This window comes from Acipenser ruthenus, chromosome 1 (genome assembly GCF_902713425.1).
Source record: "Acipenser ruthenus chromosome 1, fAciRut3.2 maternal haplotype, whole genome shotgun sequence".
Taxonomy (NCBI): Eukaryota; Metazoa; Chordata; class Actinopteri; order Acipenseriformes; family Acipenseridae; genus Acipenser; species Acipenser ruthenus.
The window spans coordinates 72,246,346-72,261,146 of record NC_081189.1 but is presented as its reverse complement, the minus strand read 5'-3'; the positions used below and the strand labels follow the sequence as shown (position 1 = coordinate 72,261,146).

Genomic DNA, 14,801 nt, shown 5'->3' with positions numbered 1-14,801 from the left:
GTGCACCATTTGGTTAGTATTCGTTGTGATGGTAAAGGAAAAAAAAAGAAAGCTTTGCTCAATTTCCTGATAACAAAAAAAAAGTTCTTTAACCTCTTTCCATATTGCAAAATAATACAATAGGTGAGATGCTGATGTTATTACTGTACCTGTAAAGCCTAGTTAGAACCTTTGTAAAAATGTAGTTACACAACGATTAACATTTAAGCATATGTCATAGTTTTATTGTCTTGCTCAGATTATGTGGTTTGACCAAAGATTGTTAATACAGGTTAATTAACAATTTAAGTTCCCCTTGATTAATTATTGGCTAAAGCTGAGCTAAAACATAATCTTTTTTTTTTTTTTAGCCCATGAATGAATGAACAGTGAGACTAAAGAGTCATTCAAGAATAATTAACAAAAATACCAATAAGAAGTCATTGAAATTATGGGGGGGGGAAGTTGTTTTTTTTGTTTCTGCACCAACCCAAAAACATTATGTTAAACTTAAGTAATGTTTTTTTTTTTTTTTTTTTAAATAATAATAATAATAATAATCCAGAATTCTCATCCTCCCTCGCGCCATGGGTCGATAAAATCAATAACATTTGCGGATTATAAAGAAATTATAAACATATTTACAAAATAAAGCGACCTGTTTCAATGCAGTAGTGCCGATTGACATCACACCACAGGGGCCCAAACAAAAACAGATATAACTAGGGATGGCCCATTCCAAGATTTTTGGAATTGATGGAATCGATTCTGATTTCGATTCCGATTCCAAACCCCCCCCCCCCCCCCCCCCAAAAAACAAAACAAAAAAAAAAACAAGCAAACAAACTGTTCTTACAAACCCTTTATTTTGTTTTAGAGTGTATTATTGCTGGATTAATACAGCATGAACAATGTCACAAATGCCACATTTCACCTTCTAATGCATTTCGTCAAAAGCTGACATTTTCGAAATTACTTCTGCTGCTGTTGTCGAATTGCACCGTCCCCCGAATCATATGACAGACGTGAGAGACTCGACATCACCTATGATTGAGTGCACAGTACATTCGCAACATTCCATAACAGGTACCATTTAATACCTCAGATGCTAACTAACAACAACAAGGGAAACTTTTAATGAATGTGAATTAAATAAAAAAAAAAAAGTGTAGTTTCGATTCCATTATTTGGAATCGATCATGGGGTTGGAGTCGAGTCGACTCAATTTCGTACCAAAAATAGATTTGATTCCGAAGCTTGACGAAAACTGAATCCGGAATCAATTCTTCTGGGATCGTTTCTCCTTCCATTGATATAACGACCCCACCAACACACACCTTTCCTCTCAACTCTCAATTGCGATTTGATGTGTTTTCCGATTGTCAAACAGAGGTACATTTACCATTAATTATACTTTTTTTTTTTTTGCAAACCATTAATTATACATATTTTTTTGAAAACTTGAACTGTTAACAGACAATCAATGTCTCTAAAAATAAAAAAAAAAATAAAAAAAATAATGACAAACAAGACAAAATGAAAAGTCCACCGCAAAGTTGCAATAATAAAAAATGTACAACACCCAATGTATTGCACAAAGCTGAAGTTCGGTCTTATTCAACGGTATGTTTTCGAATGTTCTGTAGCGCTCTGGTTATTGAACGCACCCCAGATTTGAATGGGCACTTCGGTGTTTTCTAAGCGGAAGTTGTTTAGGCGAGCAAGCGCAGTGCGTTAAGTACCACTTTTTAGCCGCGTACCTGAAAGTAACACGAACTGTTACACTTTTAGCAGACGCTTTTATCCAAATCGACTTACAGAAAATTAAACAAATGTATTTGTAATACGAAAATGTTATTGATTACACCTACATAATAAAGTGTAAGACTGACAAGTCTGGCAGAATGGTGTGTTTTTAAACCTTATACTGTACTTAAGTGTAACATGGCCAAAACATTTAGCTTTCAAATAAATGTGATCCAAACAGGATGAGACGTGTGAACCTTTCCTTCAAAATAAATGTTGAAAATGTTGTTTTGCTTGTTTGTTGCCATGGAAACATGTAAGTATTCCGGAACGTTCTTATAATATGGCCTGTGTCATCCGTGAGACAGACACTTTACTGGCTAGCCCAGCATTTGCCGTTACATCCGAGTAACCTCACACACTGGGAAAAAAGCCAAACATCTAGATTCTAGAAGTGTTGCATACAAAGGAAATCCCCTTGTGACCCTTGCTCTACAAAATTAATTGCCCAATCTCAGCCCATCACAGTGGTTAAATGACGACAGGATTACTGGGCTCTCGCGAGAGAAAGACATTGCTTGCAATATAAAACAGCTGGCGTGCAACTGAAGTATTAAGACATTTATCTTTTGAGACTTTTTAAGTTTCGAATACCCGCTGAACTCGTTTCTACGTCTCTCATTTTGCAGGTTAGTAGATGCATATGTATTTATTGATAGTTTGCTATCATCTTTGATTTTATTTTTTAAATAGCAACACCGGTGTAATAAATGCCGTGTCTGCCAGAATGTATTTTATTTTCAAGTTTCATTGGATAATTATTTTTTTAGCATTATGATTTGAAATTGAAGTTTTTAATCGTTGCAACACTTTATGTTGCTGCTAGGGCTGGTAGTATAACTTCAACCAGAGTATCGGAGTAGGTGCATTTTATATCCTAAGCTAAAGAGCAGGGATTTCACAAATAACCGTATATATTTTATTTTTGTAATTCAACGCAGAAAATCACCGCATGATTTGTAATGTATAATTGACTAATATTGCAGATTTATAATCGAATTTATACTTAAAACAAAAGTAGGTTACCTTAATATATTAAATTTTGATTCTGAAGTTCTGATTTATTTACTGCAGGTAAAACCATGGACATGATGGTAGTTGAACCGCAACAGGTAAGATATATATTTTAGGCTGGTCTCTTTTTTTGGGGGGGGGGGGGGGGTCAAGGGGAGTATGAATGGTGGATGCTGTAGCGCACTGTACATGCTGTATTAACTCATTTGGCCAATATGGAATGCTCAAATTTTAGTAGAAATCGGTGGATATTATGTAACCTGTTTTATTTAACGTGTTTCTGAAAATTAGTGTGGCATTGATATACAGCAGTGGGGAGGAATTCAATGAAAGCACTATACAATTTCTGGGCTTTTAACAAAAGTAATTGTTTGTTTTTATTTTTTTATTACACTTTAATTTGTACAAGATATGTTTATCAAACTAATTAAACTTGATCAGGACATTCTTTTGCCCAAGTTATTGTGGATAGTCACACTTGCATTCTTACTACATGTACTGCAGATGTAGTTCAAATTTGTATTTAAAGTAATGGAATAGATATCTGTTATTGACCTTGCTGTTCAGGGCATGGATGGCTTGTTTGATTCTGTTTTTAACCTCCACAGAATGTTGTAGCCAGGATGGCCAACCTTCCTCTAGTGAGCTCTACCTATGACATGTTCTCCACTGTGTACTGCAACACCAAGGAGAACCACCCCTATATAAAGTCAATGTGCGAGGTGGCAGAGAAAAGTGTGAAGACCATCACTTCAGTGGCCCTCACCAGCGCCATGCCCATCATCCAAAAGCTGGAGCCCCAAAGTAAGAACTGTTCGGTAACAATTTTACAAGTTGCGCAGCTTTTATGTTGTAATGTTTTCTTTGGAAATGTAAATGACAAAACTTTTGTTTTTTAAACCGTGAATGCAGAAAGTAAAACATACTGCCCAATGCCGTAAGTGTTGTGTAAATGGTGACAACAAAAGGACATTCACTGGAGTTTACCAGTAACTTCCTAAAGAGCTGTAGACAAATGTGCAGTTTATGTGCCAACATTTTATATGGCTTCGTCAAAACATTTCAATACTTTAAACTCTCAAACCTGAATTTTAAAATAAGTTGTGACTATAACCAGGCAGGTTTTATCCCATTTTAACTTTTGAATATGTGTACGGTGATGGTAACATAAGTGATGACTGTTCGGGTAAGGAAGTAGATTTAACAGTGTCTCCTGATGGCCACACTGTAAAAAGTTTTGTAATAGCCCTGAAAATTTAAACTAGTAATTTTTTTAATTGAACTGTTTCCCTACAGCTTCATCATTTATAAAACTAATCGTGTGACAGTAATTGTCACCTGTACTTGAGTCACTTTCCTGCTGCACACTATAGCAAATTATATTGAAAGCGAACTAGGCCGTGATGAGTAACTCTTATCTGATGGTGGGTGAACTTTTACCTAGTTTCTATTACATACTATTGCCACATACTTTCTTATTGGCCTTTGGTTGACTTCTGAGTAAGAAGTTTACTTCTTGGTCATTCAACTTGTCCCTCTGAGAATACTGTTATGCTGGTATAGGAATGTCCCTGGAAGCTGTTGTGTGCAAGATGTTTTTTTTTTTTTTTTTTTACCAAAACCGTACCCTTGTGATTGAGCTTTGTTTCCCATTTGTTTTAATCGTATAGTTCTGGTATTGTATTTCTTAATTGTAACATTGGCCTGTCTTTAGTGATAAAAGACCTATGGGTTTATGTAATTCTGACCAAGTGCAAACTCCAATAAACAGATATATATTTTTGAAAACCTTTTAAGTCAAATGTTTGTTTTGGGACTTTTTGACAATTTAAAAAGTTACAGCATTAACGATACAAATGGCTGTTTTGTAAAACTATATAAAAACTGGGTTTTATAATTTTTAAATGTCTTGAAATGGAGCTGCCTTGTACTTTCATTCTTGCCATGAGACATGCTGGATTGTGTGTGTTTTGTGTGGCAGATTAGCCCCTCCAGTGATTCTAGACAGTACTGTTTCATGCAACCCATGTTGCTTTCCCACAAAACCCAACCCAGTTTTGAGCATGTAATATTGTGAGCAGCAGCTAAAAGCATATGTGATTGATAACCTATGTAATGGAGTGTCAGTGTGTACTTTCATTTATTATTTATTTAATTTGTTAAACTTGGGGTTGTACGTGTAATAAATTCCATGTATGATTACATCTTTACAGTTGCAATTGCAAACTCGTTTGCCTGCAGAAGTCTGGATAAAATAGAAGAGAAATGGCCAATTCTTCACCAGCCCTCTGACAAGGTACTGTGTCTGGTTTGCATTCTGAACAGCTGCTGAATCATACTGTAGATTAGGGCTCTTCAACTAGTGGGGTGGAGTTAGGAGTAGGTGGGCCAAAAGTATTTTACTCTGCACATTATAAGCAATATATCAATATTATGTAATGTTAGTTTATTGAACAAAGATTTACAGATTGTACCATATGAATAGAACAGTGTGAACATTTAAGAGTATCATTACAAACATTCTACAATGTATGACATATTAATAGTGTAACTCTTATACTATATCTTAGTCTGAGAGTGAGAACTGTGTGATAACGTGCTGTAGATGCTGTATTTTATTTATTGTGGTGTGTGTTTTTTTTTTTTTTTTTTTTCATAGCCTAATTACTGGAATGTTGCACCCTTTACTGGTTTCATTTTGTTGATCTTCTGGGAGTGTCATGGTGATATGTCAAATGTTTGAGGATTTCCAGTAAACTATTAACACTGCCTCCTTTTTTTTATATTCTGATAAGATTGTTGCTAATGCCAAAGATGCTGTGACTGGAGCAAAAGATGCGGTGACAACAACCGTGACTGGGGCCAAGGAGTCGGTGTCTTTCACTATCACCGGGGTGGTAGATAAGACCAAAGAAGCCGTTCAAGAGAGTGTGGAGATGACCAAGGCGGTTGTAAATGGCAGTGTGAATACTGTGATGGGCAGCCATGTAGTGAAGATGGTGAGCACTGGACTTGACACGGTGCTGAGCAAGTCTGAGTCCCTGGTAGATATGTATCTCCCCCTGACTGAGGAAGAACTGGGTAAGACTTCTTGGAGACTTAGTAAAACCTTGCATTTTACAAGAACTTTCACTTTTTTTGCTACCGCCACACAGTCATGGATGGTACTATATGAGAATTAGGAATATTTAACATGTTATCTGGTAAAACAAACTACAGTAAATAAATTAGGAACAACCCCAATTACACAAGAAAACAGCATATGGAAGTAGTTTGTGGCTGTCTCCTAGTTATGCGCTGCTTCTCCTTTCCAGTCGTGATTACTCTCACCTGTTTGAACTGTGGTTTTGCTTGGCATGTCAAATATGGGTCTTTGATCAGCAATTCTAATATGTTCAAGCTGGTACTGTTTGTTGGAATGGAGCCTAATAGACATGCTGAAATTGTAAAAGCTTCTCTTCAAATTCCTTGGGAAGCTAATGATGCTGCTTTGAAAATGGCTACCTGTGTCATGGGTGATTCGATCGGGCAGTAACATTTGTTAGTCTTCTCGGGCAGTTGGTCATGTTCCTGTTTGTGTACTTGGGCAGTCACGTCTTTTAATACATATCGCTATACTCAATTTAAGACGCAGGCCATTTGAGAAGACATTGGGCTTAAATTTGAAATTCTGGTAAGGTTGTTATATTTCAAGGTCAGTCTGTGCAGTCGCCAATTGATTAGCTTCAAAGGTACCCTTTTCACCGATGCCCCCAACCTCTCTGGCATGAACTGTGACTTCTTCAAATGAGTTAAGCTTCACAGTAAATCTCGTATTTGACCTAAATACCAAGTCCTCTTGTTGGAACTGAAATAAGCTTCTGGTCTCAAGTTTTGGAACTCTATAAGCAGCCTCAAACCCCTTCCCCCCCCCCCCCCCCCCCAAAGATTTTCTACTTTAAGAAGGGATTGATCAGCAAAGGACTTTCTTAGTTTTGAAAGAGTTGTTCTTATCCTTGTTTTATATAATTAGCTTTAATCCATTATGTTTGTTTAGAATGGTTCTAAACTAATTGTTTGTTTTTTGTTTTGTTTTTACAATTCAGCCACGAAGGCCAAAAATGTAGATGGGCTTGAACTTGCGGCCAATAAGCCAAGTTATTATGTAAGGCTGGGATCGGTTTCAACCAAGCTACGCAAGCGGGCTTACCATCAGGCCCTTGGCAAGGTACGGGACGCAAAGCAGCAGAGTCATGAGGCCATTTCGGAGCTTCGGCACAATGTGGACTTGGTAAATCTTGCTAGAAGTTTCACAGTTTTTGATAGTGACAGACGGCATTTAACTTGCAGTATGCATTTTGAAATTATTGGAATCTGTTTTGCATTCATTCAGATCCAGTGACTGAATGACTGGGCTAATCGCACTGGTCCAAATTAAGCTACATTGTCAATCGGGTGCTGAGTTTGAAGTAAAGTAATTCTACAAATGTAGTTAATTGTAGGTTTTAAATGCCTATTTTGCATATGTTGTACTTATTGTATAAACCAGATATTCAGTGTTAAATTTGGGTGTTTCACTCATGAGGGTGACCTGTAAACAACCCACTCTTCCTTCTGGGGCTTATCTTCAAACACAGAATAACTTCAGTACTCCATGGAGTATTGTTTATTTCATATTCTGAAATAGTTTTAAATGTGGAATCTGGATCTTCATTTGTTCAATTTCAGCCAAAATAGTCAGTCTACCACTACTTGTTTTGACTAATTTTGCTATAACATTTCTTTCCTAGATTGAATATGCAAGACAAAACATGGACAGTGCCAATCAGAAACTTCACAATGTCCAGGATAAGCTGCAGCAGTCTTGGCTGGAATGGAGGAAAAAGACAGGATGCAATGATGAGGTTCACGATGCAGAGGTATGGAAATTTTATTATCAGTTTAGCAAAAAGTCATCCAATATGATCGTTTAAACATGATTAAAAGCATTCTGAGACTAGAATAATTTGGCACCCGTTTAAACAGTACAGTACTTTTTAAAACTAGCACCCCTTAATCGGGGCTGCAGAATGTTTGTTTGTTTGTTTGTTTGTTTGTGCACAAAGTGCGCTGAAGGTTTTGGTCGTGAGCAGACTTTATTTATTAACCCCCCCCCCCCTCCCCCAAACACGACATTTGGAGTATTTATTATGTATTCTGCTTAGATGCATGTATAAAAACATGTTCTATGACCCGAGGGACCTTTTACAATATTTCCTGAAATATTTGTCTGGGCATCAATAAGCAATAATGGACACTATTTATTTTATTTATTTAATTCTCAATTAACTTATTTATTCCATGATCAGTAATAAGAAACCGTACCAGATACATTTTGTTAATGATATTTTATAAATGTTGTAAAAACATATACTGTGAAGCCATAAATATATTTGACGAATCACACCCATAAAACCTATTTTGCTCCAGAAATGTTGGTGACCTGTTGCAATTTACGAAGTATGTATTGTTAGTGGAATTTGATATTCGTGCTAAAAATGTTTGCGGCTGCGTAATTTATGGCTGTACATTATATTAACACATGAGATGGCATGCATGTTCAAATGTTAAATAGTCAGCACTCTGATATACGACACTTGGATAGATGTAAGTCGTGTTTTACCGTTAGTATGAAGAAACCATTTCCCATTACTTGGATATAATGCACTTGCCCGTTGCATACAATTGCCAACTCCATCACCAGTTTTCTGATACAAAGCCCATCTCTTCTGTCACAGCCTGCGTTTCTCGCTTGTGGACTTACACAGCGCTTCCAGTTTCACCTGACAAATGCAGCAAAAACAAAGCTAACGAGACAAGCTTTTTAAATCTATATATATGATTTTTAGTTGCTTTTTGTGTGTTTATTTGCAAGTGAACTGACATTGGGGTCTTATCAGGCACTGTATTCTGCAATTTTTTGGGATACTATTAATTCAGGAAACTGATACTTGTTTTTTAATTATTTTGTGAAGTTGCATTATGTTTTATGCAGTTCTGTGCATGGGTAACATTTTGATTTCATTTTGCTGGGTAGTTGATGGGGAATTTTACATACTGCTACAATACATACCAGATTTAAAAGTATGTACTGTATTACACTCCATGTGTTTGCTCATTTTGGCAAGTGATTTTCAGAATCTTTTCTAAATTAAATACTTCTGTTAAATATAGTACTGTACCAACAAAACCAACTTGGTACATCTAAATGGAAGCCTACTTACTTTTAAAACGGTCCTTTCAGCTATGTATTTAACTCCTATCTTTTTAGTGTTCCCTGAAAAACGGACAAGGGTTGGAATATATTTTGATGTAAATAAAATATATTTCCTTTTTAAATTTTAGTGCAAATATTTGGGGGGGGGGGGGGGGAGGAGGCGGCAAAGAAACTTCGGCTAATTTAAAAAAATAAATAAAAATTCATAGTGTTGTGTGTAAGATATACAACCCAAATAATGCTCACAGTCTCGTCTTCCCCAGCTGGACCTAGTTTCTGGAAGGTTTGTAGTCTGTGCCCAGAAGATTTGACCTTCTGCTACCTTGCCCTTAACCTTGGTGCTGTTTATCTCTAGTGGTAACTTGAGAGCTTTTGTTGTCTTTTTGACAAAGTGATGTCATAGTGTGAAATGTGTGGTTTCTTTTAGTTACCTTTTTGTCCTGTTATAATAAACATTAATTGTAAAAAAAATTTTTTATTATTTTTTCTTTCCTCCAAGCACATTGAATCTCGCACTCTTGCTATCACCCGTGGACTTACCCACCAGCTCCAGACGACCTGCCTTACCATAGTCGCCAGCGTCCAGGGCTTGCCTCAGAACATCCAGGACCAGGCTAACTCTCTCGCACGCTCTGCAACCGACATCTACCAGAACTTCAGTTCCGTCTCTTCATTCCGTGAGGTTTCTGACACTGTCCTCGCCAGCAGCAAAGGGCAGCTCACCAAAATGAAGGATTCTGTGGATGGCGTGATGGATTACCTGGTCAACAACACCCCTCTCAATTGGCTGGTAGGTCCCTTTTACTCAAGGCTGGTTGCTGACTCCCAGCCACCCGAGCAAAATAGGGAAGAGAAGAAAAAGTCCAAACGGGAGGAATAGGGTCCCAACATCTCAATACACAATTTATAATTTTGTATATCTGATGTTTTGTGTCCACCCCCACCTAAGCCAATCAAAAAAGTGACTCCCTTTTTTAATTAATTATATGCTGTTTTCCATACAGTGTCTTAAATGTTTAAACATCATACATTTAAAATATTTGTCCCATTTACATCTTGTTGCATCAGTAATAACCAGGAATTTACTGTCTCTGTAAAACTCTCTTGCTATTTCACCAACCCTGATACGATCACATCTACTTGTTTTGATGATGACTCGGGACATCCTCATGTCAGGATGCTCTTTGGAGAATATTTCTGCCTGAGCGCACACGTTGGGCAATCATTTAAAGTAGTCCTGTTTTAATGTTGTGAGGTAATCACGGTTTGGGTGGCAGTAACCATTATGTACATCACACATGAGCACTTATAGATACATATTTAGCTTCACAGTGTACAGTAACTTGAAAACCAGTTGGTTTCAGGATCACCAAGGCTTGTAATCCAAAGTGTGCGTTTTTCTTTTTTTTTTTTTTTTTTTTCTTTTGTTGTGTTGGCAATGGATAACCGCTGCCTACCTGCTTGTTGAGTTATCCCCTGTGCCTTTGGAAAGTTGGAAAGAAAATGAAAAACCTGATTTTTGGAAACTGCTATAAAATTCAAATTGAGACCTGACTGAGTTCTTTGCCAAAATTATGTGCACTTAAGTTGCTTTTGCTACTGCATTGAATATGTATTTTGTAATTTAACTTTGTACACATTTATTCATAATAAACAAATGAATAAGCATCTATTTCTGTCTCATTTGAGTCTTATTGCGTCTTTTAAAATTTGTTGTATATATAATTTTTTCTTTCACTGGTTCAATTCTTCTAGTTTTACCTTTAACATTTTCCATCTTTCCAATCATTTTCTGCAAGTCCCCTTGTGCTGCTTGTTGTGCACCCTTTTCTGACCTTCCTGCCCAGTAATTGCTATGAAGCCTGATTGCTTTTGAAATTGGTTGGCTTGCATGGGATTGGGTTTCAATATGTTTTTTTTTTTTTTATAAATTTAGTTGTTGCCAATTTAGTTTTTATTTTTCTCCCCAATTTGAAATGCCCAATTATTTTATTATGCTCAGCTCACCGCTACCACCCTTGCGCTGACTCGGGAGGGGCGAAGATGAACACACGCTGTCCTCCGAAGCGTGTGCCGTCAGCCGCCCGCTTCTTTACACACTGCGAACTCCCCGTGCAGCCGCCTCAGAGCTACAGCGTCAGAGGACAACGCAACTCTGGGCAGCTTATAGGCAAGCCCGCAGGCGCCCAGCCAGACTACAGGGGTCGCTGGTGCGCGGTCAGCCGAAGACACCCTGGCCGACCTAACCCTCCCTCCCCCGGGCGACGCTCGGCCAATTGAGCGCCGCCCCCTGGAAACTCCCGTCCACGGTCGGCTGTGGAATAGCCTGGACTCGAACTCGCGACGTCCAGGCTATAGAGCGCATCCTGCACTCTAGCGAGTCAATATGCCTTTTTAAATGGTGTTTAATGTCTATCAACTAATCTCTGCGTTTGCAACTTAATTTGTTTGACTTTTCTTTGTTTGGATTGGCCAGTGATATGTTACACATCGGCATAATCCTTCATATCTATCCTTTATTAGAAAAATCAACATTCTTGCTTTTTATGAAAAATAGACTGTATATAAAGAATGTTTTAACATAAATTCAATAGCCTCGTCTGGCATCCATCAGCCATAGGATTGCACTAAAGAAGAAAGCATTGCTGTTGGTAAAGAAGTTTAATTTCTATTTTTCCCACATCAGTTACTTGGGGGCGGGGGCTCAGGGGGCAACTACAGGGAACAAACTGCCTGTGCATCAGTGGTAGCAAGCCATTTGTAGTGGGGGTTTTTTTAAATTTTTTTTAATTTAACTAGTATGTCATTCAGCTGTTTTAAAGGAGTCCGAGTGCCCAGATGGACTAGCAAAACTCTTCTGTTAATCCATGTAATCCCTTGTTCACCAGTTCACTGCCACTGATAGTGTAATGAGATAACCTGAATAAACCCTTCATTCTCTGTGGCTGAGGTCAGTGGTCCAATGGTCTCTGATGGAGCTGAGCTTTGAGCAATAACTAGTGTGCAGGGTGACCTCTGGGGTCCTCGGGCTGTTGAAGTGAGGGAGAAGGTCGTGTGCAAGTTTGGTTAAACGTTCCATCAAGATGTAGGCTAAAGTGTTACTATTTTTTTTGCCCAGTAAGGGACATTTTATGGCTGGCTTTTTCTTACAGTATTGAGTAACTGATGTTGGAAGTACATCTTAAATACCAAAAATGCATTACATATATATATGGGATGAACACTGGATTTTCATGTTTGGATATTCGCTCATAATTTAAATATTAATAAGTTTTTCAAAAAGTAATAAACCATTATATTGCCCAGAGACGGCATAGTGGCACCGGTCACGGCCGTGGCAGTGTGTGTGCGCGCGCACCTTTATTTTACAGCAAGACCTTGCATTATGTAACGCGTTAAAATAGAAAAATATCCCAGAAGTAAAGAATAGATTGTGTAGGAGTTGCTTTAGCACAGGAATTAACTACAAAACAAAGGATGCCAAATAGCAGTTCAATTTCAACGTGTTGGTTTATTCCTGAAATAAATAATACATAAAGTTAATGCGCTTTATTTGTTTTCGTTCCTTGCCATTGCCTTTTCTTCACAGTAAACAGTGGCCATCGACACGTTATAAATAAAGTAATAACATGAGGTTTACTTGTGCCTTTTTGTAGCTGAACAAGCAAACAAATACTGAAATGTAACTAACACTTCAAATAAAACAAACGTGGAAATAGCGTTGTAAAGTGGGGGTGGAATCAGTTTTGGTTATCGTTTTATTACATTCCACGTAACAAAGTCGCTGTATAAAAATAAACGCCTACCATATACTGGTTAATAGATAATACCCCAAACTATCACATAGTAGACCTATTTAAATCAAAGTATAGTCGCGACCCGGCCAACTGAAGGGGACTTTGTTGGGCTTTTGTGTTTGGACTTTTTTGGTATAAATACCTGGGACACGGGGAACGCACGGGAGAGAGCGAGATAGCATTAGAGACGGATAGTAAGAGCGATTGATAGAGGAACAGTGTGAGAAACTGAAGTGCCTAACCTGTGGTGCGACTGGTTCGTGTGAGAGAGGTTAGGAGCCCGTGTTATGATCAGGTAGCTTGTATGGAACGGGGGAACTACAGTTTAGCTAGCTACAAGGTATTTTGTTTTGGTAGCGCCCAAACAGGGACTGTGAGAGGTATTGAGTGCTTCTAAATAAAATTAAAAAAACATTGCTGTCATTTAGCCCTGAAAACCTTGTCTCCAGTGTCATCCATCCTGTTGGAAGCTCGTGTTACAACCACAAACGCGCTATTTTGAAAATGAAAGCTAATTCCACCACGGTACCGCTACATTTAAAAAGATTCCTGCAACGTGTTATAATAACTGGTTTGTTCATAAATATGTATGCTCCCACCCTGCCTTTCCACTGCATTTTTAAATGATGTACAATTTCGAAGAAATTAACTAAGAAGTAATAACAGAATCAGGGATATCATCAACCAACAAGGTTTTAAAAAAATAAACGCTGGGTTTGTTGTATTAAACAGTGGCATTAGTTAGCCGTGTATTCTATATATAACATCTGATTTAAAACCCAGAAAAGGGAGTTAACGAGGCCACCTTCATTACCATTTTTTCTTCTTCCAATTAACAGGTACCAGATTTCACCATCACAGACCTTTCATCTGAGCCTGACGATTTTCCGTACGATGTAGACTATGACGGTGTCCAAAACAACTGCTCCAGTGCAAACGGCCCCACGCAGCTGCCTATGTAGAATAAAGCAGCCTGCTGTTGCATGAGATGTTAATTTATATAATTTTTTTTTCTTTCGATTTTTATTTGAACTCTGGAATTTATCATCTTTTTGTATTTGTTTTGGTGTGTTTCTTGTACAGATATTTTTCTATTTCAGATGATCGATTTTGAATGTAAGCACTTAATGATGGTAGTGGGTGCTTCTGTTTTACAGTAGTTGAGACTACTTGGGCTTATCCCATGGGGTTAAGTGTTCTGGAAATGCCTTGAAATAACACTGTTTGCAGCTAATGTGCAAGAAGGTATCTTTTGTGTTTGACTGGGTGGTTGGTTTTCTTTTTAATGTTATGCAATAAAGTTATAAAACCTTGACACTCAAATTGTGTGATTCCTGGCGTTTAAAAGGGGAATGTCAGAGTATGAGTATAGTTCCAGCAAAGGGAAAAATGTAATGAAGAATATTTTGTACATCCATGACATCCTCCATATTCTGTTCCTGCGGGGACCATTCATTCCTGTAATCATTCTGTTTCCATAGATATTCATATCCAACTTGCTATAGTGGGAAAATAACGCCTCTTCATTGATATAAGTTAACCATGCCCTTTACATTTTAATTTTCTATGATGCAAGCAATATATTCATGAAAACCCCTACTCTAAAAATTATAGCATTACAATTCTATCTTTCTTAATAGGCTGTTGACTATATTCCTGGGTATCCTGCCATTCACATGAAGGATGACATTTCACCTGACTATGCTAATGATGAGGGGTTAAGATGTTCTGTGTCAGGAAGAATCTAATCTTGTCATACTCTGTTCTAACAGAAGGTTTTCACATGTGAGGATGTGGAAAGAGCAAAGTGTAGTCATTTGTGTGCATGATGCAGTCCTTACTAATTGCTGTCAAGTAATTCCACTGACTATCATTTTGGCAGCATTCTCAGGCCATAGAATGTATGACCAAGGAACGTCCGAGTATGTATGGTTGAAAGGTTTAAGTGTCCACGTTGCAATTTAGTATTT

At 37.7% G+C, this 14,801-nt stretch overlaps 1 protein-coding gene across 3 annotated transcripts; it reads left to right on the top strand.

Annotated features, from left to right (window-relative positions):
• The first annotated feature begins 2,266 nt into the window (after positions 1-2,266).
• Positions 2,267-14,146, top strand: LOC117420754 (perilipin-2-like). 3 transcript variants are annotated; one of them, XM_034034360.3, is made up of 9 exons: positions 2,267-2,414; positions 2,860-2,897; positions 3,408-3,603; positions 5,013-5,095; positions 5,595-5,880; positions 6,885-7,006; positions 7,569-7,697; positions 9,534-9,824; positions 13,671-14,146. In XM_034034360.3, exons 2-9 carry the CDS (start codon positions 2,868-2,870, stop codon positions 13,791-13,793), a joined length of 1,260 nt encoding a protein of 419 aa, XP_033890251.3. In that variant the 5' UTR covers positions 2,267-2,414; positions 2,860-2,867; the 3' UTR covers positions 13,794-14,146. The 3 variants fall into 3 exon arrangements, with proteins under 3 accessions (XP_033890251.3, XP_033890249.3, XP_033890250.3); XM_034034358.3 differs by having other exon boundaries at positions 6,885-7,069; XM_034034359.3 differs by lacking the exon at positions 13,671-14,146 and having other exon boundaries at positions 6,885-7,069; positions 9,534-10,706.
• The last annotated feature ends 655 nt before the right edge of the window (positions 14,147-14,801 follow it).